Source organism: Choloepus didactylus, chromosome 10 (assembly GCF_015220235.1).
Source record: "Choloepus didactylus isolate mChoDid1 chromosome 10, mChoDid1.pri, whole genome shotgun sequence".
Taxonomy (NCBI): domain Eukaryota; kingdom Metazoa; phylum Chordata; class Mammalia; order Pilosa; family Megalonychidae; genus Choloepus; species Choloepus didactylus.
Window position 1 is genome coordinate 33,059,778 of NC_051316.1, and position 20,689 is coordinate 33,080,466.

A 20,689-nucleotide genomic window follows, 5' to 3' on the forward strand; every position below is an offset into this window, starting at 1 on the left:
TAGACTGAATCTAAAAACCATTATTTTGAGCCAAAGAAGTCAGCATGGAAGAGTATATACTATATAACTACACTTACATGCAACTCTAGAAAAACACATTTAATCTATAGTGAGCAAAAGCATATTGATGGTGGCCTGGGGTCTGGGGTTTGATAGAGGATTAACTAGGAAGGGACTCGGGAACTTTTTGGGATTATGAAAATTATTCCATAACAATTGAGTGACAAGTGGATATATACATTTGTCCAAACTCATTAAACTGCACTTCAAATGTGTGCATTTTACTGTATATAATTTTGCCTCATTAAAAATGATTACAATTATTTAACTCTGAGTAGCAGTGTTGTTTCCTAGGTATCTTCACAGCTTTATAACACATGACTTTATTTTTATTCTGCAGAGGAATATTTGCTGTAGAGGTTTTAACATTTATATTTACAAAAAGTGTTATAAAATAAAATTAGGCAACATTAGCCTATACTTACTGGACCAAAAATGAAAATCCTCAAAAGCTACTTCATGTTAAATTAGAAGTAACAAATAGTTTTCAGAGATATGACACATCATGTTTTGCTGCCAGCCTTGTCATAGTTTTGATTCTTAAACCCTTGACTCTTTCCTTTTTCTCCTTTTCAAGAAAACTAATTTATGTTTGTGCATCTATTTCCTATTGCTGCAAACAAATTACTATAAATTTAGCAGCTTCAAACAACAGCTGTTTATTCCCTCACGGTTTCCGTAGGTCAGAAGTCTGGACACAGCGTAACTGGGTCCTCTGCTCAGGGCCTCACAAGGTTGAAATCAAGGTGTAAGCCGAGGCTGTGTCCTCATCTGGAGATGGGATCCTCTTCTAAGCTCATTCAGGCCCCTGTCCTGTCCCGTCCTGCTTTCGTCTGGCTCTCAGCCTGGGGTCGCTCTCAGCTCCCAGAAGCCACTTCAGGTCCAGCCATCTGGCCCCCTCACATGGCAGCTCACGTCTTCAAAGCCGTACCAGTCCGCTATGACTGTGTCTTACAGGATATAATGTGATCACGGGAGTGATGATCCCATCATATTCACAGGTCCTGCTCATTCTCAAGAAGAGGGGATTATACAGAACCAGTAAGCCAAAGGGTGAGAATTAGGGGACCAGCTTATAATTCTGCTTACCATATAGTTTGCTTTTTTAATTTTCAGTGTCCCAAAGCCGTACTGAGATTGATGTATTTTTCACTGGATTTGACTTTCTCTCTCCCTCCATCCTGTGTATGTAATATAAAATACAAATTTTTGTCTCAACTGAAAGCAAGATGGATGAGACATGCAGTTGGTTAATATGGAAAAATGAAATACGAGCTTTGCTTGGTCACCACATAATGGGATAAGAAGTTTAAAATTTGACACTTCTCACCTAGTTCTACCTTCAAAGTCTACTCTGCTCTGATTTCAGATAGGAAATAGTGTTTGATACTGTTTGGGGCATTATAGAAATATTTCATTATTTTTATATTGAAAGAATTGCTTAAGTCCGATAACTGCCAACACACAGACACACATGACACACAACACACGCAGAACAATGCTATATATTGATTATAGAAACATATGCAATAAAGAAGTTCAACTAGATCTTTAATGGTCTATTTTAAAACAAAAGGTCTGAAGCAAATATGCAACATTCACATTTGCTAATTCTGGGTAGGGGAGTATGTGGGTATCATATTATTCTTTTCTCATACCTATACAATGGTAAGTAGATCACTATGATGTAAGTCTGCTGATATATTTCTCTTTTTTAAAATCTTCAAAACTTATTCTATTACATGCTGAGGAACAGTGGCCATGAGTCGATATTCATGAGAAAACTAAGATTCATGCCTTGCAGAGGTGTTAAGTTTGAGAGAGTTCCTGAAGCTACTAATTGATCCCTCAGTGCTCTGCCATTACTTGGATATCTAGTTTCATTTTAGCCAGCATACAGGATCTCGCTGGGGCAGAGTAACTGCAATGTGAACTCATGGTGGAAGGAATGTTTTGTACATGAAGGAAATCTTACACATTGGATGACAATAGGCTTCCATTAAAAGCCTCTCCCTCTTACGTGGTGGAGGGGTGGGGCTCATTCACCATTATAGGAATTTGCGCAATGTACAATGCAGTAGAAAGAGACTCTCTCCTGACTCATAATCCCAGTCCTTGTCCAACATGGGGTTCCCTAAAGTCTGTTTTCAAGAGTACTAACTCAATGGAAAGCTCATAGAAGTAGAAACAAAAACAGAACAACAAAATAAAACCTCCAAAGATAGTCTACTATATTTAGGAAATATTAGGTTAAGCAAATATAAATAGCTTTATCTCATCCAAGAAGGAATAGGTAGGCTTGCTTTCCAAATTTGTGTTTTACAAATGTATTTGCTGGCAAAAATCTTTCTTTCTAAGAATATCTTCTCACTACTTTGAGAAACATGCTCTGACAAGATTATCTCTGATTTTTAAAATCCTTGAGCAGCCACACAGAGCAAGCTGATATTTCTAAAAGTCATGCTGATAACTAGAGGCAAGATCTCTTACCAACCAATTCATCGTTTCTCAAAGGCTGCTCTGTTATCCCCAATTCCTGGCTAGCTGTTTCTGGATGCTGAAATAGAAAAGAAGTGCCTCCCATTTCTTTCTTCTCCTTCCTTTCCTTTATTTCTTGAAGTAATTAGAGGCGGATTATATAACCTTGGCCTTCCCCTGAGTATACTGCTGGAGATATTCAAAAGCATGCCTGTGAACTGTTAATTGAGCCCAGCAATACAATGCTAAGCAATGCCAGTGTAATTGATCAGTCACAACCAAATTGTGGAAATGTTGGTGGGAAAAGCAGGATCCAACTCTTCCACTGAGGCTGGGAAATGGGCTTGGTTAGGTAGAAGAGAGAAAAGCTAAGCATCTGCTTGATATTTATATTTTTCCATGAGAATAAGGAGCTATTAAGTAAATCCTGTAATGAAGTATTACACATTTGGGTGAGAACAGGAGCTACTAAAGGAGAAAAGTTTGGCTATATAGGGTGGTGCACTGGTTTGGATGTATTACGTCCCCCAAAATGCCATGTTCTTTGAAGCAATCTTGTGGGGGCAGATGTATTAGTGTTGATTAGATTGGGATTGTTTGATTGAATGTTTCCATGGAGATGTGACTCAATCAACTGTGAGTGAAAAGTTTGATTGGATAATTTCTATGGAGGTGTTACCATGCCCATTCAGGGTGGGTATTAATTGGATCACTGGAATCCTATACCAGAGTTCACAGATAGAAGGACCTCAGAGCAACTGAGAGTGACATTCTGGAGAAGTGCTGCAGCCTAGAGAGGAACGTCCTGGGAGAAAGCCATTTTGCAATCCGAACTCCGGAACAGACACCAGCCACGTGCCTTCCCAGGTAACAGGTTTTCCGGATGCCATTGGCCATCCTCCAGTGAAGGTACCTGATTGTTGATGCCTTACCTTGGACACTTTATGGCTTTTAGATTGTAACTGTGTAACCAAATAAACCCCTTTATAAAAGCCAATCCATTTCTGGTACTTTGCTTAATAGCAGCATTAGCAAACTGGAAGAGGTGGGATCAAATAGTAGAGAGCTTTTGAATGCCTGGATGAAGAGTTTACTCTTGGCTTTCTTTTCCCTGGGGGTGGGGGGGTGGGGGGTGGCAATTGAAGGTTTATGAGCTGGGGAGCAGGCTTTCTCAATTTCAGCATTATTAACATTCTGGGCCTGTTTTAGTTTCCTAGCTGCTAAAACAAATACCAAACAATGGGTTTGCTTAAACAATGGGGATTTATTGGTTCACTGTTTTGAAGTTAGGAAAAGTCCAGAGCTGAGGCTTCAGAAAGGCAGTGCTTTCTTCCTAAAGACTGTGGTGTTCTGGACTGGCTGCCAGCGATCCCTGGTCCTTGGCTTTTCTGTCACATGGCAACACACATGGTGGCCTCTCCTGGCTTCTCTCTCCCTCTGACTTTCACTCTTCCCGTGTGAAACTCCAGCAATCTGGATTAAAGCCCAACCTTTTTCAGCGAGGCCACACCTTAACTGGAGTAACATCTTGAAGGGATCTTATTTACAATGGGTCCATATCCACCAGAATGTGGACCAAGACCAAGAACATGTCCAAACTGCACTACACTATATTCAACACACCACAGGGCCGCATTATTTTTTTGCTGTGGAGGCTGCCCCGTGCATCGTAGGATGTTTAGCAACATCCCTGGCCTCTACACACTAAATTCCAGGGGCATCATCCCTTTCCCAAGTTGTGACAACCAAAAATGCCTCTAGATGTTGCCAGATGACCCCTGGGGAACAAAATGTTCACCGGCTGAGAACTACTATGCTAGCAAATGACGACAGAATTTGCATTTAAGAAGGGCTTTCCAGCTATGGTTGTGTAGAACAAGCAGGAGGACAGGAGCCTGGGAGAGTATATTAGAGGACATCCTGTACTCTACCTGTGGCATATTGTGATAGTAAGGGCCTCCAATGAAGTACATCTCTCTGTATCTATGGCCTTGTGTAGTCCTCTCCCACATTGACTTTGGGCTTGGCCGTGTGATTTGCTTTGGTCAATGAACCATCAGCAAAGATAACACAAGCTGAGGCTTGAAAAGCACTTGTGAACTGAGGCTTTCCCTCTGGGAAAACTGCCACTGTGCAACAAAGGCCAGGCTAGGCTCCTGAAGATCCACGGTCCAGCCAAAAGCCAACACCCACTGCCAGACTTGTGAGTGAGGCCATCTAAGATCATCCAGCCCCAATCATGCCACTAGGACTATAACCACTGGATGGATTCCAGGTAAGCCAGGAGAAGAACTATCTAGCTGAGCCCTATCTAAACGGAAGGCCATGGAATTATGGACAAATAAAATGGTTGCTATTTTAAATTATATGTGTTGGGTTGGTTTGTTATGCAGTGATTGATAATTGATAGAGTAGGTCTGAAAAACAACACAAAAAGCAGAATTATAATGTGAAGACATTTTTTGCTATAATCATTAGTTTTAGAGGAATTTCAGTTCAGTGTGTACAAAGTTCATTTTTGACATCTTTTCTCAGTTTCTTCTATTTTTATCATGAATTCCCTTTTAATCAACTGTAGGTTATTTAAAATAAATTCCTGCAACTTAATGGAAGAAAAAAATGTCAGTAGAAATTGGAAGGTGTAAAGAACAAGACATTTTAAACAATCCATGTTTCTTGATGAATCTTCACTGAAGATGACTAGAGAAAGGGAGAAGCCAGTCAAAGAATATAAGAATTCAGAAATAATGAGCACAAAGTTCGGAGTGAATGAGCAGTCTTCAAGAAAGCACCTCTGTCTAAACAGTTAAAAATATGAATCTATTTTGAAAGACACAGATACTTATTTTCCAAAATTATAATGATAATACTTTCAAGATTCAGTTTAATAAGCATATTTGTAAAGATTTAAAGTTCTACCAAGCTATTCACTTGTTAGTTTATATGGAAAAATCAGTCTTTAGAGTAAACAGAAAGGCACATAAAGCCAAAATCAATAACAATTTATACTACACTAATGATCAAATTTATTTCAATATATTAGCTGTCCAATTGTATAGAAATATGTTCATTTACCACTTAGAAAGCTGAGAGGGTTAGGTTGCTAAGATCAGAACTTCTAATGAAATTCCTCTCATAATTTTCCCGTTAAATTTACAGATCGAGACTATCAGCAGTATTTACTGTCTGATAGATGCTGTGGATGGGTGTTGACCACGTTTATTGTACTTTTCAAGGAGAAACAGTCCCTCAGATATTTAGCACTTGACTTTTATGTTTAAGAACACTCACCTGGAGGGGAAAGGTAAATCCCCTACTTACTTTTTATCATATTACAAAAATCAAAGTAATAAGCATTAAAGAAATTCAGTACTGAGATAAAAGGGAAATAGAGTCATAACTTTAAAAGAAATGATGGTAAATGAAAGAGTCGAAAATGTTGAGGGAATGGATAATGTGAATGAAGCAAAAATAACCTAAATGCATTTCACAGGCTATGAAAATCACCTAAGGGAACATACACACAAGCCATAAGAAAATGTGTCTCCTGACAATGGGGAAGACAAGATTGAAAAAAAAACAACAAAAACAGATGAATTTTAAGTCCTTGTAATCTTTAAGCAATCACTGTTAAAGAAAGAATAGAAGTGTTCCAATAAGTGCTTAAAATCTCAAAGGGAACATACATTTGGATATATAATTTCCATAAGGTTTGTTTAAAAAAGGAGGAAAAAACAGAGCACAAAACTATTCCAGTCTTTTTGTAAAGAATGCTGACGGCCAAGCGATTTTAGTCATTAATTTTCTCTCAGGTTGAGGAGGCAAGGACTGAGAAAAATTGTTTGGATTTGGGGATCTGGAAGATATACGTGATTTCTAATGTGTATTATTAACTATTTGGATGTGAATGTTGGATGATAATAGGTAATAAAAGCCAATAAAATCAGCGAATGGGGGCCTCTGCTATGTCTTGTACTGCCGCATCCCCAGTTTCGTCCAGGACTACCCAGCTTCAAGAACCTCAAACCCAGGGTCTCGCCAGGACCCTGCGCGGAGAGCACAGCACAGCTTTTGGAAGCGTGGGAACCGGAGCCATGCGCCCCTCCTCCCCGGCTGGGCGGAGCCAGCAAAGTGTCCCGCGCTACCTTGCCCGGCTCTCGGTCGCGGGGTGGCCCCGCTGCACCGCTTCCGGATCCCAGAGTCAGGGGCGCGCTCGCACCGGTCCCGGAGCCAACAGGCGGCCGGAAGGGCACTGCGCGGGGACTAGCGTCGGAGCGCGCCGCCGGCCACCCTTGACCGCCCAGACGCCTCTCTCCTTCCCGTTACTGGCCAAACCAGCTGGACGAGCCGAACTCGCCGCGGCAACCTGCGGGATTAGGTGGCTCCGGACTTCCCACTGTCGCCGCAGCCGGGGCGGGCAGGGGGGCCCGCGGCGCTCCGGAGCCCTCTCGGTCGCCACCGCCGGGCGGCATGGAGGCCCACGGGGACCGGGAGGAGCTGGCCCGGCTGCGCTCGGTCTTCACGGCCTGCGACGCGAACCGCTCGGGGCGGCTGGAGCGCGAGGAGTTCAGCGCGCTGTGCGCAGAGCTGCGCGTGCGACCTGCCGACGCCGAGGCCGTGTTCCAGCGGCTCGACGCCAACCGCGACGGCGCCATCACCTTCCAGGAGTTCGCGCGCGGCTTCCGCGGGACCCACCGCAGGGAGCGGCGCCGGGGTGAGGAGCCGCGGGAGCCCGCGTCCGCAGCTGCAGAGGCGGGGCCCGACTCCTGGGACAGCGAGGAGGACGCGGCGACGGTGCAGGGCGCTCCGTGGGGCTCGGCGAGCCCCTGCCGGGCTTGGCAGGACTTCCAGGAGCGACTCGGGGACGAAGCCAAGTTCATTCCCAGGTGCGTGAGTGTTAGGGGCGGGGGGTGATGGTGGCGCTTCCTGCCCTCCCTGGCGCTCTGCCATCGCTCCCTCCTACCCTCTGTGTGTGCGGACCCTGAGGTGCCTTCCGCTGTTCATACCCTGGCTTTAACTTTTGCAAAACGCTATCTCCTAGAATTAAGGAAGGGGGTTGTGTTTAGGAATCAGGGTTGGGGGAGAAAGTTTTCCTTGCTGAATTCCGGGCGCTTCCAAAGGCATCTTTGTTAATCACGCGGGGCAGAGTGAAAGCCGCTGCGCTCGGAGGTTCTTCCCGGGCCCAGGTTTAAGCGCGCTCCCCAGATCTCCCCGCGACCTGGTTACGTCCCCCTCCTCTCCAGGCCTCCCAGCTGCGCCCCGGGACGCGGGCTGTGTAGCAGTTTGTCACCGTCTGTCGTAGTTTTTGAGTTTTTTTGCTTTCTTAAGACTACGTAGAAAAGAAAGCACTGCTGGACATTTATATTGCTGGCCACGAATGTTGTTGCCTGCCAATTTTTATTCACTCATTTATCTCTCGGAACAACTCTGGGAGGTGAGCTTTATTATTTGTGGTTGATGGAGAAGCTTCGAGTCAGAAATTGAGGCCCCGTTAATGCCTATTTAATGAAAGAGCAGGGATTCCATCCCAGATGTGAACTGAAAAACCCTTGCTTTTCATACAGCAGAATAAAATAATCAAATGATACTTTCTCTGCCCCTGAGGCTCAGACAGATAATGTATTACCGAATCATTAACTTACTACTGAGGGAGAAAGGGTGTCTGTGGATGAGAGTTCAAGGCGTAGAAGGAGAGATTTTTTTCAGATTTTTTTTTTTTCTTTGAGATTCTTTCCCTGCTTTAATGTCATGGTATGTTTCGTGTTGCTCTTTTTACTTCTTCCTCAGATAATACAAACATTTTAATACTATAAAATGTATTTTTTTATTCTTTGTTTGGATTTTAGCTGAAACTGTAGTAAGCTCTGGCTGCCATTATTAAGGAGATCTGAGAGGTGTCACTTTGGTTCACAATTTACATAGCTGAGACCTAAGGATCAGAAAAGAAAATAAGCCTGGAAGCCTTCAGAGGTCTTGCTTATTGGTCACAACTTAGAGCTGCAGGGCTGGAAGTCCTTACTTCCTCTTCCTCCTCCTCCCAACTTCTCTCTCCGGTTTGGAAAGTAGAGGGAATATTGAACATGTAGAATGACTCATTGCAGCATGAGAGGGATTGTGTAGAGAAGGTGGGTGCAGCGTTAACTTTTCTATTATGTCAGATGAACTAAAGTAAATGAATTCGTGTCTCCAGCAGGGAATCAAAAAAGTTGAAACGTTGCTATAACTATATTCTTTGAGTCACTTTCATGTCTCACTTGGTTTGAGCCCAACTAATTTAAAAAGTAACAATTTTATAAATGAGGCAGGGTGAATACGCATGGTGTTTAAGATTATATATTTTTGCATATGTCTATGTATATGTCTTTGTATATATACACACACAGAACTACTTTTCACACTTGTCAAGCCTAGCAGCAAATATCTGACACTTAACCTTTAAAGGATTAAAGTAACCTTTTTAGGATCAGGGTACAAACAAACCAGCACCTAATATTATTGGTGGTAGTGTTATTATTATGATCCCTTTCCAAATTCTTCAAAGGTTATTCAATTTTATGAGCCCCGGTGTCACCTGGTAGACTTGTCTCCTAAGCCCCACCCCCTTCTGATGTGAGATTAACAAGTACAATATTTGTCTTCCTGTACTTGTTGGAGTGGAAAAGAACTAAACTGAGTTACTTCATCTGATTGTTACCATGGCAGCCATTAGCTGTTTTGGTAAATTGGATCGCTTCTACTCTACTTCCTCCTACAGCTGTTCACCTTCCCTTCCTCCCATCCAAGTCTGATGAAAATCTTTTATTATTGATAATGCCTTTGGCATTATTTCAGATAAATTCATTCCACGGGCATCACTGCGTGTGCTCTATGTGCCAGGTACTGTCTTAGATACTATCTTAGGTCCCCCAGACAAAGAGAAAAAGCTAATGCGGTTCCTGCCCTCAAGAACTTCATAGATTGGGGGAAATATTTTTCAAAATTTTCTTCAAGGCACATTTAAAGGCAAGAGAGTTACTTGCAGGAAACTCCATTATTGTTGGAGATAGCCCAACAGACTGTTGCAAACTGGAGATTTCTTTGACCTTTTCAGTTTTTGTCTTTAAAAAATTCGTGTATTTGTTCATTTTACTACATAATACATTGAGGCTTGTTTTACTATAAAATATTCTATTTTATTCTAAGGGGAAACTTGTCTCTCCAGGAAGGCATGCCATTTCTTCTAGTGGTGTTATTTCCCAGCTGGCAATTCATTCATCTTCCGTGGCATGCTACCCCATATCCCTCCTGTGGGTAAGCACATCGAATTTGAGAAGAGTAGATGTTATACTTAAAAATGTTTGGTTCCTGTAGAGTAGTAGTGTTGACACGATTTCCATTAAAAATTTCATTCAAGCTCTTGGATCGATATACTGTCATTTTCCCAGTCATCAATAATTATGATATTAGCAAATAATATTGCACTGTAAAAGGATGAAAATGGCCCTTGGGATGTGCAGCAATACAATCATGAATTCATTTTCTCTTAGAAAACTGAGGGACCCCTTCCTTTAGACTGGGAAAGAGTATTGTCCCAGGGAGTTGCATGACCTATTCACCTGAGCCCAGTGTTTGTAAACGGTCTGCAAGGTCAGGAAGGGACATCACCACTTGCTGGTAAGCTGGAGTTAGCCAGCCACCAGGTGAAACCAGAATTGGCTAGGAGAGGTGGTTATGTGGGAGAATTCAGGAAGGAAGATTGTACCAGGAGAGGAAAAGTTGGGGGAGAGACTATGGTGGGAGAGAGCGAGAGCACAGCTCACAATAACGTTGCCTAGCCGATTTGTGGTTCCAGGGTCATTGGCTTGGTGAAAGGGAATTTCATACTGAATAGATACTCAATAAATGTTTTCAGAATGAATCAAACAAACTTATGTTCTTTAATTCTTTGGTTACAAGACTGTACCTTGAGAGTGCAGTTAGTTCATTCTCTGTGCATTTACTTCATCTCTTTTGTAGATTCCCTCACTTCTTTTTTTTTTTTAAATACTTTTGCAAATGGTCACCTGTCTCAAATTTGCCCATGGAAAACAATGAAACTACATTTGGATGTGAGCTGGGTGTGGTGTTCAGAGATTGCCAAGGAGAGAGGAAAATAGGGGTATATGTGCATTCAGCATTTGAGGGAGGGGTCGGGCTCATTTCTCTCCTCTAGTAAGAGCTGAAGCTTCCTGGGATTTTCTCATCTGTAGTGATTTTACATGTTACGTGTGAATTGATTCCCTCTGATAAATTAATTTACAGACCCATATTCTCACAAACAGAAACATGAGGGTCCTGCTCTAGTGGAACAGTGATGGATTTGTGAATTGGCACGGCTACCTCAGTGATAACCGAGTCGGGGGCAGAGCCAGTGGGTATTTGCGTGTAACAAGTGCCAGTGCATTGGGTGACCTGTAAGACACTGCTGGGCCAGATTGGTTCCGACAGCAAGATCAGTCCTATGTGATCATCTCTTTCCCATGGTTTCTGAAGTTATAATGTTGAAGGGGAGGGCGGTGTTACTGAATAATTTGGAAACAAGGAATTTAATTGAGAAGAACCAAATCTCCCCATGTGTGAACTGTATACAAACTGGCAAAACAGTTTGCGCAGCGTGTCCGTATGATGGTGACTATTAAAATAAGAGGAAAGGTTCAGGCAATCCCATTTAACTAGGACATTTTAAAAACAAGTAGCCACTTTGCCACTAGCAAAGTTTCAGTACTGGTCAAAGGTTTCTTTTATATTTCCCCTTGTAGGGTTTCAGTTTAGCCTGTTTCCATCTGCTTGTCTTGTTTTATGAGGGTGGAGCTGCATCATGAGCTCAAGTAGTTTACGTTGTCTAGTGCTTGCTGAGATGGGAAGGGGGAGATTGAAGCAGGGAAAGATAACACACGTAGAGAGTGAGCCAGAGAGCAAGAAAGAGGACCAGAGAGGCCAAAGGATAGATGGGTATGGGGGGGGGGATTAATTAATTGGTGAACTATTGCCTTGGTTCCCCTTCTCTTCCTACTCATTGAGCTTGGTGCCCTGAGCTGGCTGGAAATGTGAGTGTTGAGCCAGTGCTTCACTTTCTGATCTCACTGAGATCAAATGTGAGCACCTTGGTGCTTTGGAGAGGTTGTAGTGTTTAAAGATAAATATATTTTCCCATGTACAAGACCAGTAACATCTGGTGCTCATCCCTGGAGACAGCGATTTGTTCCAGCCTTGGAGCACGACGATGAGTTAGATGTACAGTCTTGGGAGAAGCTCAAAGGTGTTTTTGACCCCGTGTGACGTTTTCCCTGAACCCTGTGTTGGGATCTGTCAGTGCCCTTGCCACAGGCTTTCCAGAGATTCTTCTGCCTTTTCTGGATTCAGAACCCAGGTCCTAATATATGGGTCTTATTTTCCAATGGTTTCTGGCCTGTTGCTTTAGTTTTTTCTCTTTAATCTGTCCTCTATTGCAATTATGTCTATCGATTTCCTCGTGGAGAGAGGAGAGACCTGTCTGTTAAGAAAACCACAGCTCTCTGCTTTGAACCTTCCCAGCCTGGCTCCTGAGCTTTCCCACAGGGTCTGCATGGCTTAGTTTTTATGGGCTCTCTTCACTAGCGGTGGTCTTTCTGGTTCTGATATTTGAATATATTCTCAAGGCGGGAATTTCTTTTTGGGGTCTTCTGGCCAGAGACAGGTATTCTTTCCTTCTGCTCCTTTGAAGAACTTCCAGTTTTGGCCATGTGTGCATTGACCTGACCTGACCCTCAGATCACATTGATTTCTCAGAGCTTTGCTCTCTGAATTTGAAGAGAGATGATTTATTTTGTCCTTATAGTTTGGGCAAAAAGAAAGGGTTTAAGGATCTTCTCTAGCTTAATTTTAACCTGAAAGTTTGTTTTGCTCTTTTATTCTAATTTGCTCTTCAAATTCATGGTCGTAACATGCCTATCACTTCTTGAATTTAAATTTCTTTATCTTTTTCTTGATTTCTGTCTGGGTTGCATAGTCCATTTTCATTCATAAAAAGGGAAGCTGCTGCATCGTGCTAATCTTCCTTGGCTGGATGTTTGGAGACTGAAGGCTGAAACAAGATGATGGGAACACTTAGATGATGGGAACACTTAGAGTGCTGTGGTGGCTCAAGATGTGTTTTTCTCCTAGGAGGGTATGTAAATTCTCACTGCAGGTATAACTATTACAACTTCGGTCGCACTTGACTGCAGTGTGTAGTCAGAAGGAAGAAATGGGAAGAGATTATTTATCATGTGTGTTTGGGCTGCTTCTCTCTGACTATATTAGTTACATATGAGGTTATAAATGGAAAGTAAACACTGTCTCTCAGAGGGAAGCTGCAGTGGTGGAATTTATCTGCAACACGTAACGTCTTCTCAGAATGATTTCCTCAAACACACAAGTTTTGCAAATACTTGGGGTCGTCCAAATTAAAGATACTTCTGTCAGAGTAATTATAAAAAGGGAAAAGTGAATCTTACCACTTAAAGACCTCAATCTATGCTTCTTATAAAAACAAGCTATCCAGATGTACTAGCTGAAATACATTTCTTTAATTCCTTCCTCGATTCGTCCATTATTGATGGGCCTGCTAGGGTACCAGGCACCAGGGAGGCCACATAGACTTGTTCTTCAACTTCGGGGAGCGTATTGTTTCTCTTTCTTAACTACTCACAGGTTTTGTCTTCCAAAGGATCTGGAGTGAAGTATCATGAATGGACGCATCACTCTGGCAGTGCCAGAAAGCCAGTGTGTTTCTCAAACTGGATGTCACAGATCTTTTGGGGGTCTTTACATGGATACTTGGGGTCTTGGGAGACAAAATATTCTTTTTTCATTTTGAAGATAATATGAAACAGATTAATTTGACCCTGTTCAGAATCACTTGCATGATTCCTACATTACAGATTTGGCTGCATAATTTCAAAGCCTGCCATTGTGTTTGTGTTGAATGTTGTTTTGGCATCCCTTTGCACTGTGGGCTAACAGGAAGGAAGAAAGGTGGACTCAGTCTGTGACTGTTATGTTCCTGTAAAATGAAGGAGACTGACAACCCGGGGTTAGGAGAGTGGAAGATCTGCTGCGGTCTCAATAGAAAAGTGACAGGAGAATGTGGTTTCCCGTGGCCTATGGCTGTGTCAGTGTGCTGCAAGGAGCCAGGTAGAAGTTGTCAGAACCACACTGACGTTGCCAATGGTGCTTTAGTTTCAGCACAATGGCCCCTCTTGTCAGATTAGATGAATATTGCTGATTCTGATTTCATTGATTTTGTAAATTTGTGTTGGTTTTATAAACGTATAGAACTATAAGCCTAAGGAGTTTATATCTGATTTAATTCATAGTGAAGTAATGTTATATAAACAATATTTAAGTCAACTCCGGAATCCATAGGGATTATTTTCTTTAATAAGGGCTACATATTAGTCAACAGCATTTGAGAAATACTGTTCTAAAAATACTTGACATCCTCAGGAACTCTACTGTATGGAAAATGTTGGTTTTCCCATTTTTCAGTGCATATTGATATCCTCCATCATTTAAAGCCAGGGCATAATACAGTGGAAGAAGTTCATCTTCTATTGCTAAGTCTTAAACAAGGAACTTCTTTGTCATTTTCAGAAAGAAGAAACTCCTCTTTCCTTTTTCTTATGCTTTTCATTCATCCATCCATCCATTCATTCATTCAACAAACATCTTGTTGTTGAATGTAGCTGGGATTGCACTAGGCACTGGGTGTTTTAGAATAATATCCCATCAAAAATCAAAGGTTTTCGGCCAGTTTCTCTCTATCCAGAAGGCGACGAGACCAGTGAGGGCATAGAGTGAGTAGAAGGAATCCTGAGGCGGTTGGTCTGCAGCCAGCTCTCAGTGGTGGTCAGAAATCAAGAAGACCAGCTAGATTGAAGAAGTCATGTCTTCATACCTTCCCTCAGGAGGCCAAAGCTTGCCAACATTCCATTGATCTGACGTAGTGGTGCAGCCTCAGCGAGAGAGACCCTAGGCCCCTGCCGAGGAATCTCCAAATCTCCTTCCCCCTCTTCCCACACCATGGGGTGTGTTTGGTGTTATGGAGCAGGACTCACACACCCAGAGCCTAGGGCTGGGCAGGCAGCACCATCCAGTGAGGTGGGGACCATGGCCAGCGAGAGTGTCTGCTGCATTGGCCGGGGGCAGCCCCCTCCTCTCCCATCCGCGTAGGGGCAGGCCAGGTGTGGCTGCTGGGGCCAGTTTCTAAGACAAGCTGAGAAATGTAGATTTTACCTGGAAATTCACAGTTTTGAATACACTGGCCAGGTCAGTGCACCAACGTGGGAAAAGTACCGTATCCAGTTTGCAATTTCTGTTTCAAATCCATGAATGTGCCTTGTTCAATCAGGTATAAAGTGTGATCTCGTTTTGAAGATTGATGTTGATATGAGCATGTGCTTCCATGGCATGCTAACTTAGAGCATTAATTGTGCTACTTCTTCCCCTTCCAAGTTTGGGGAATAGTATTTTGACCCAAAGACAGACTGTTCTCACTCTGTTTTTTGCTCTTGGGTGTCATTGGTCTTTGCATCTGCGGAGTTACCTTGTGCAGCTTCATTAGATGTTGTTGTGCAGTATTTTCTCCTCCAGGTTATGCCACCCTAAAGGACTGTCCTCATAGGATGAGGGCTGAGCTCTGATTGCCTTACGATAACAAGAACACTTTTCTGTGCTGACATTTTCCTCCCCATGTGAAGCTGCAAATACTTGGCTGTCACAGTTTTCAACACATGTAAAAACGAATCAATCAGAATGGAATGATTCCTGATTGAAAATGAGGGAATTTACTTATGGGATATTATACTTTCTGTTAACTGCAGTGGTATTTTTTTTTCATTGTTGGATTATTAGAAGAGCTACAAAATCTATGTTTCTTATTTTTGGGGAGCAATCGAAAATATGCATTCTGTCAAGCTTTGTCCTTTTAATATGCTCACATGTGCCAGGCTTGTGTTCCATTTTGAGGTGTGCAAACTGAAATCACTGAGATAATAACACATTCTCAGCTCCCTCACCGCTACCTCAAGGACAGCCATTCACTTCAATTTCAGTTTTTTCAAATTTAGTTTTGGGGCATTTTATGGGCATGTTTAGCCTTGATTCCCTTTTGTAGTCATTTACACTATAAAATCATGAAGCATGTTTAAATGGCCATTTGGTTATAAGGATATCTTAGACTAAGAATGTTTTTAAAATGTGTGGATATAAAGCAAAAGAGGTCAAAATGAGCTATCCATTGTGAAATCCGAATGCAGGAGTGAAAACATCACCAATTGTTGGTCACCTGCAGTTACCTGATGTGAAGGTACATGGGCATGTGTGGGGTTGTCAGCAGCATTTACTGATTTGTGGTCCATTCATTTAGGCATGGCCTGTGGCACTGTTTCATCCCCTGACATATGACGTAGTCACCTCGTAGTTGCGGCTTCCATAGAACAGAGTTACAGTCTGTAATGAACTGAGGTGGAGTAATTCCTATGGAGCAAACCAACATTTGCTTAGAAAATGCATTTTCTAAGATGTTCATATGTCATATTTTTTGAGCTACTGTTAGTTTTTTGTGGTGTAAAATACTTTCCTTTTTCCTCCTTGGGATCTATTGGCATAGCATGTACTTGAGTCCAGCAGCTACGGTTAGCCTGAGGATGTTCATGAATTAATTACGGGGTAGGCGATTCTGCTCTAACACAGTATATGCATTCCTGAGAAAACTAATGCTCTGCAAGATACACAAGGCTAATGAAAAATAAAGTTAGGGTTGGGGCAGACCACTCAATATCTGTGCAACTTCATAATGAAAATACTTAGAAAAACCACTAACAATCCTGATAACTTATTAGCACAATTAAAAAACGGTCATGTTGGAGTCTGTCTTAGTTTGCCAGGGCTGCTGTGACAAACACCACACAATGGGCGGCTTAAACATCAGGAATTTATTGTCTCATGGTTTTGGAGGCCAGAAGTCCATCATCAAGGTTCTGGCAAGGCTTTCTTCCTCCTGAAGCCCGTAGTGTCCGCAATCCTCCATCACATGGTGATTTCTCTCTCCTGTGGCTGCTCCCCTGATTTCCGCGGACTTCTGGCTTGTTCTTCTGTGTCCAATTTCCTTTGTGTGTAAGGACTCCAGTCATATGGTTGAAGGCCCATCCTGATTCAACTGGCCTCATCCAAATAGGATCCGTGGAGATCCTGTTCCCAAATGAGTGCACATCTTAAGTAATAATAACAGCTTCAGAGGTCCTGTATACAAGTGGGTTCACACCCACAGGAATGCAGGTTAGGACTTGAGCTTGTCTTTATGGAGGGCATGATCAAATCCCTAACAGATTCTTTTTTTTTTTTTTTCATTTTTATTGAGATTGTTCAGATACCATACAATTATCCAAAGATCCAAAGTGTACAATCACTTGCCCCTGGGTACCCTCATACAGCTGTGCATCCATCACCACACTTAATTTATGTTCAATTTTTAGAAACTTTTCATTACTCCAGACAAGAAATAAAGTGAAAGATGAAAAAAGAAAAAAAGAAAAGGAAACTCGAATCCTCCCCTATCCCTAACCAACCCCCCTCAATTGTTGACTCGTAGTATTGGTATAGTACATTTGTTACTGTTTATGAAGAAATGTTGAAATACTGCTAACTGTAGTATATAGTTTGCAATAGGTATATATTTCTTCCCTATATGCCCCTCTATTATTAACTTCTAATTGTATTGTCATGCATTTGTTCTGGTTCATGGAAGCGATTTCTAGTATTTGTACAGTTGATCATGGACATTGCCCACCATAGGATTCAGTTTTATACATTCCCATCTTTTGACCTCCAACTTTCCTTCTGGTGACATTTATGACTCTGAGCTTCCCCTTTCCACCTCATTCACACACCATTCAGCACTGTTAGTTATTCTCACATCTTGCTACCAACACCCCTGTTCATTTCCAAACATTTAAGTTCATCCTAATTGAACATTCTGCTCATGCTAAGCAACCGCTCCCCATTCTTAAGCCTCGTCCTATATCCTGGTACCTTATATTTCATGTCTATGAGTTTACATATTATAATTAGTTCCTATCAGTGAGACCCTGCAATAATTGTCCTTATGTGTCTGGCTTATTTCACTCAGTATATTGCCCTCGAGGTTTTGTCATCAACCCATTTTTTTTTTTTAATATGGTTTTGTTCACTCACCATACATTCCATCCCAAGTGAATAATCAACGGTTCTCTGCATGGTCATACATTTATGTGTTTACCACCTTCACCATTATCTATATAAGGGCATCTACATTTCTTCCACGAGGCAGGAGGGAGAGTCAAAGAAGGTAGAGAGGCAAAAGAAAGAGGAAAAAAAATGACAGCTAGGAAGCAGCAAAAGGAAAAATAACCTTAAATCAAAGTAGAATAAAGAATCAGACAATACCACCAATGTCAAGTGTCTAACATGCCTCCCCTATCCCCGCCTCTTATCTGCATTTACCTTGGTATATCACCTTTGTTACATTAAAGGAAGCATAATACAATGATTCTATTAGTTACAGTCTCTAGTTTATGCTGATTGCATCCCTCCTCCAATGCCTCCCCATTTTTAACACCTTGCAAGGTTGACATTTGCTTGTTCTCCCTCGTAAAAGAACATATTTGTACATTTTATCACAATTGTTGAATACTCTAGATTCCACCAAGTTACACAGTCCCAGTCTTTATCTTTCCTCCTTTCTTGTGGTGTCTCACATGCTCCCCACCTTCCTCTCTCAACCGTATTCATAGTTACCTTTGTTCAGTGTACTTACATTTTTGTGCTACCATCTCCCAAAATTGTGTTCCAAACCACTCACTCCTGTCTTCTATCACCCTGTAGTGCTCCCTTTAGTATTTCCTGTAGGACAGGTGTCTTGTTCACAAAGTCTCTCATTGTCTGTTTGTCAGAAAATATTTTGAGCTCTCCCTCATATTTGAAGGACAGCTTCGCTGGATATAGGATTCTTGGTTGGTGTTTTTTCTCTTTCAGTAGCTTAAATATATCACACCACTTCCTTCTTGCCTCCATGGTTTCTGCTGAGAGATCTGCACATAGACTTATTAAGCTTCCTTTGTATGTGATGGATTGCTTTTCTCTTGCTGCTTTCAGGATTCTCTCTTTGTCTTTGACATTTGATAATCTGATAATTAAGTGTCTTGGCATAGGCCTATTCATATCTTTTCTGTTTGGAGTACGCTGCACTTCTTGGATCTGTAATTTTATGTCTTTTATAAGAGATGGGAAATCTTCATTAATTATTTCCTCTATTATTGCTTCTGCCTCCTTTCCCTTGTCTTCTCCTTCTGGGACACCAATGATACGTACATTACTGTACTTTGTTTCATCCTTGAGTTCCCGGAGACGTTGCTCATATTTTTTCATTCTTTTCTCCATCTGCTCCTTTGCATGTAGGCTTTCAGGTGCTTTGTTCTCCAGTTCCTGAGTGTTTTCTTCTGCCTCTTGAGATCTGCTGTTGTATGTTTCCATTGTGTCTTTCATCTCTTGTGTTGTGCCTTTCATTTCCATAGATTCTACTAGTTGTTTTTTTGAACTTGCAATTTCTGCCTTATATATGCCCAGTGTTTCCTTTACAGCCTATATCTCTTTTGCAATATCTTCTCTAAACTTTTGAATTGATTTAGCATTAGTTGTTTCAATTCCTGTATCTCAGTTGAAATGTACGTTTGTTCCTTTGACTGGGCCATAACTTTGTTTTTCTTAGTGTAGGTTGTAATTTTCTGTCATCTAGGCATTGTTCCTTGGTTATCCAAATCAGGTTTTCCCAGACCAGAACAGCCTAGCAGATCCTTGATAGACAGAAATGCAGCCTAGAACAACTGTAGATGTTTTTAAAAACAAAAATAGAGGATTTTATTTTATTTTATTAATTTTAGAAGGTGAAGGTAGCTGAAAGGGAGGGAGTGTAACGGTTGTGGCTGCTGAGGAGGGGGACGAGGGAAAACACACAAAGATCAGAGAGAACCAAGTCAAAGCCCAAGGAGAGGAAGACCCAGGCGCGAGCGGGAAGTGTGGCCAGCGCTGTGTCCCCCCGTGGCTTGCTGCCCAGGATGTTCACGGGCTCTGCATTGGACGGCTGCTCCTGGAGGGTGTAGCATTTACCTGCTGGTAAAGCAGCTTCCACTTGGGCATCATTCCTCTATTGACCTAGTGAATGTGCTAATTGATGCTACAGCAACGTGCCTCGTGGCAGAGCAGTCCTAGCTTTGAAGACAAGGTTGTGGGAGGCTGAAGCAAGGCGCAAAGACAAAAATGGGTATTAGACTGATTCTGTGTACACTGAAGCCAAAGTTTTATATTGGTCTACAAGGACAACACATTGCCCCTCTCCTAATTAGAACATAATGATTAAGCTGACTCCAGGTTAATAAAAATCTGTCAGTCCACAGAAGTCTACAAATCTATTAGTCCCCTTGTTACATTTCTAATGACTCCTGACTAGAATGAAAATATTATGGTATAGCTCAGCACATGGGGCCTTAAAAAGTGACCACTATGTTGAGTGATATGTAAGACAGTTTTAGAAATTCCCTATGTTGTGAGCATCAGTTTTGAAAGATCAGAGAGCATATTTGAATGCTTCCAGCTTATCTTTCAGAAATTTTTCAAATATTTATTTGAATTTGTAAAAATTCCTACATACATACTGTTATCTCTGTATCCCCTTCCAAATGCCTAAAGAATCCAAAACAACATCTCAAATTCCTTGAAAGACTTTGATGTTATCAAAATTTTTCTGTGTGCCAAGAAAATGCTCATCCTACATCTCCAAGATGCAACCCCCCCCCCCCCGGGAGAAGAGGGTTTATTTCTCATCTTTGTCTGCCGCTGCATCCTCCTTGTGGTCTCAGCCTTCATCAAAATGTCTGTAACCCTAAACTGAGCACCTCACAGAGCAGACATCCTGGAATTCGGTAGCCTTAGCTATCTGCCCAGCCATGCCAACATTTTACATCGCTGGGCTTTCCAGGCAAACTAACCATTTGCTTGCTTTATTGCCTCCCTCCTCCCGCCTTCCTCCCTCCCTTCTGCAACTGTCAGGTGAGCACCTGCTCTTTGAAAGGCATTGTGG

The 20,689-nt window shown here is 42.0% G+C and overlaps 1 protein-coding gene across 2 annotated transcripts in view; it reads left to right on the forward strand.

The window, feature by feature from the left end:
* Nucleotides 1-6,688: 6,688 nt before the first annotated feature.
* The window catches only part of LOC119545430 (ras and EF-hand domain-containing protein-like), an 87,190-nt gene continuing 73,189 nt past the window's right edge, over nucleotides 6,689-20,689 (forward strand). For both annotated transcript variants that reach the window (XM_037850916.1, XM_037850917.1), the window contains exon 1: nucleotides 6,689-7,424. In XM_037850916.1, the coding sequence (XP_037706844.1) occupies nucleotides 7,009-7,424 (416 nt within the window). In that variant the 5' untranslated portion in view covers nucleotides 6,689-7,008. The remainder of the gene's footprint in view (nucleotides 7,425-20,689) is intronic.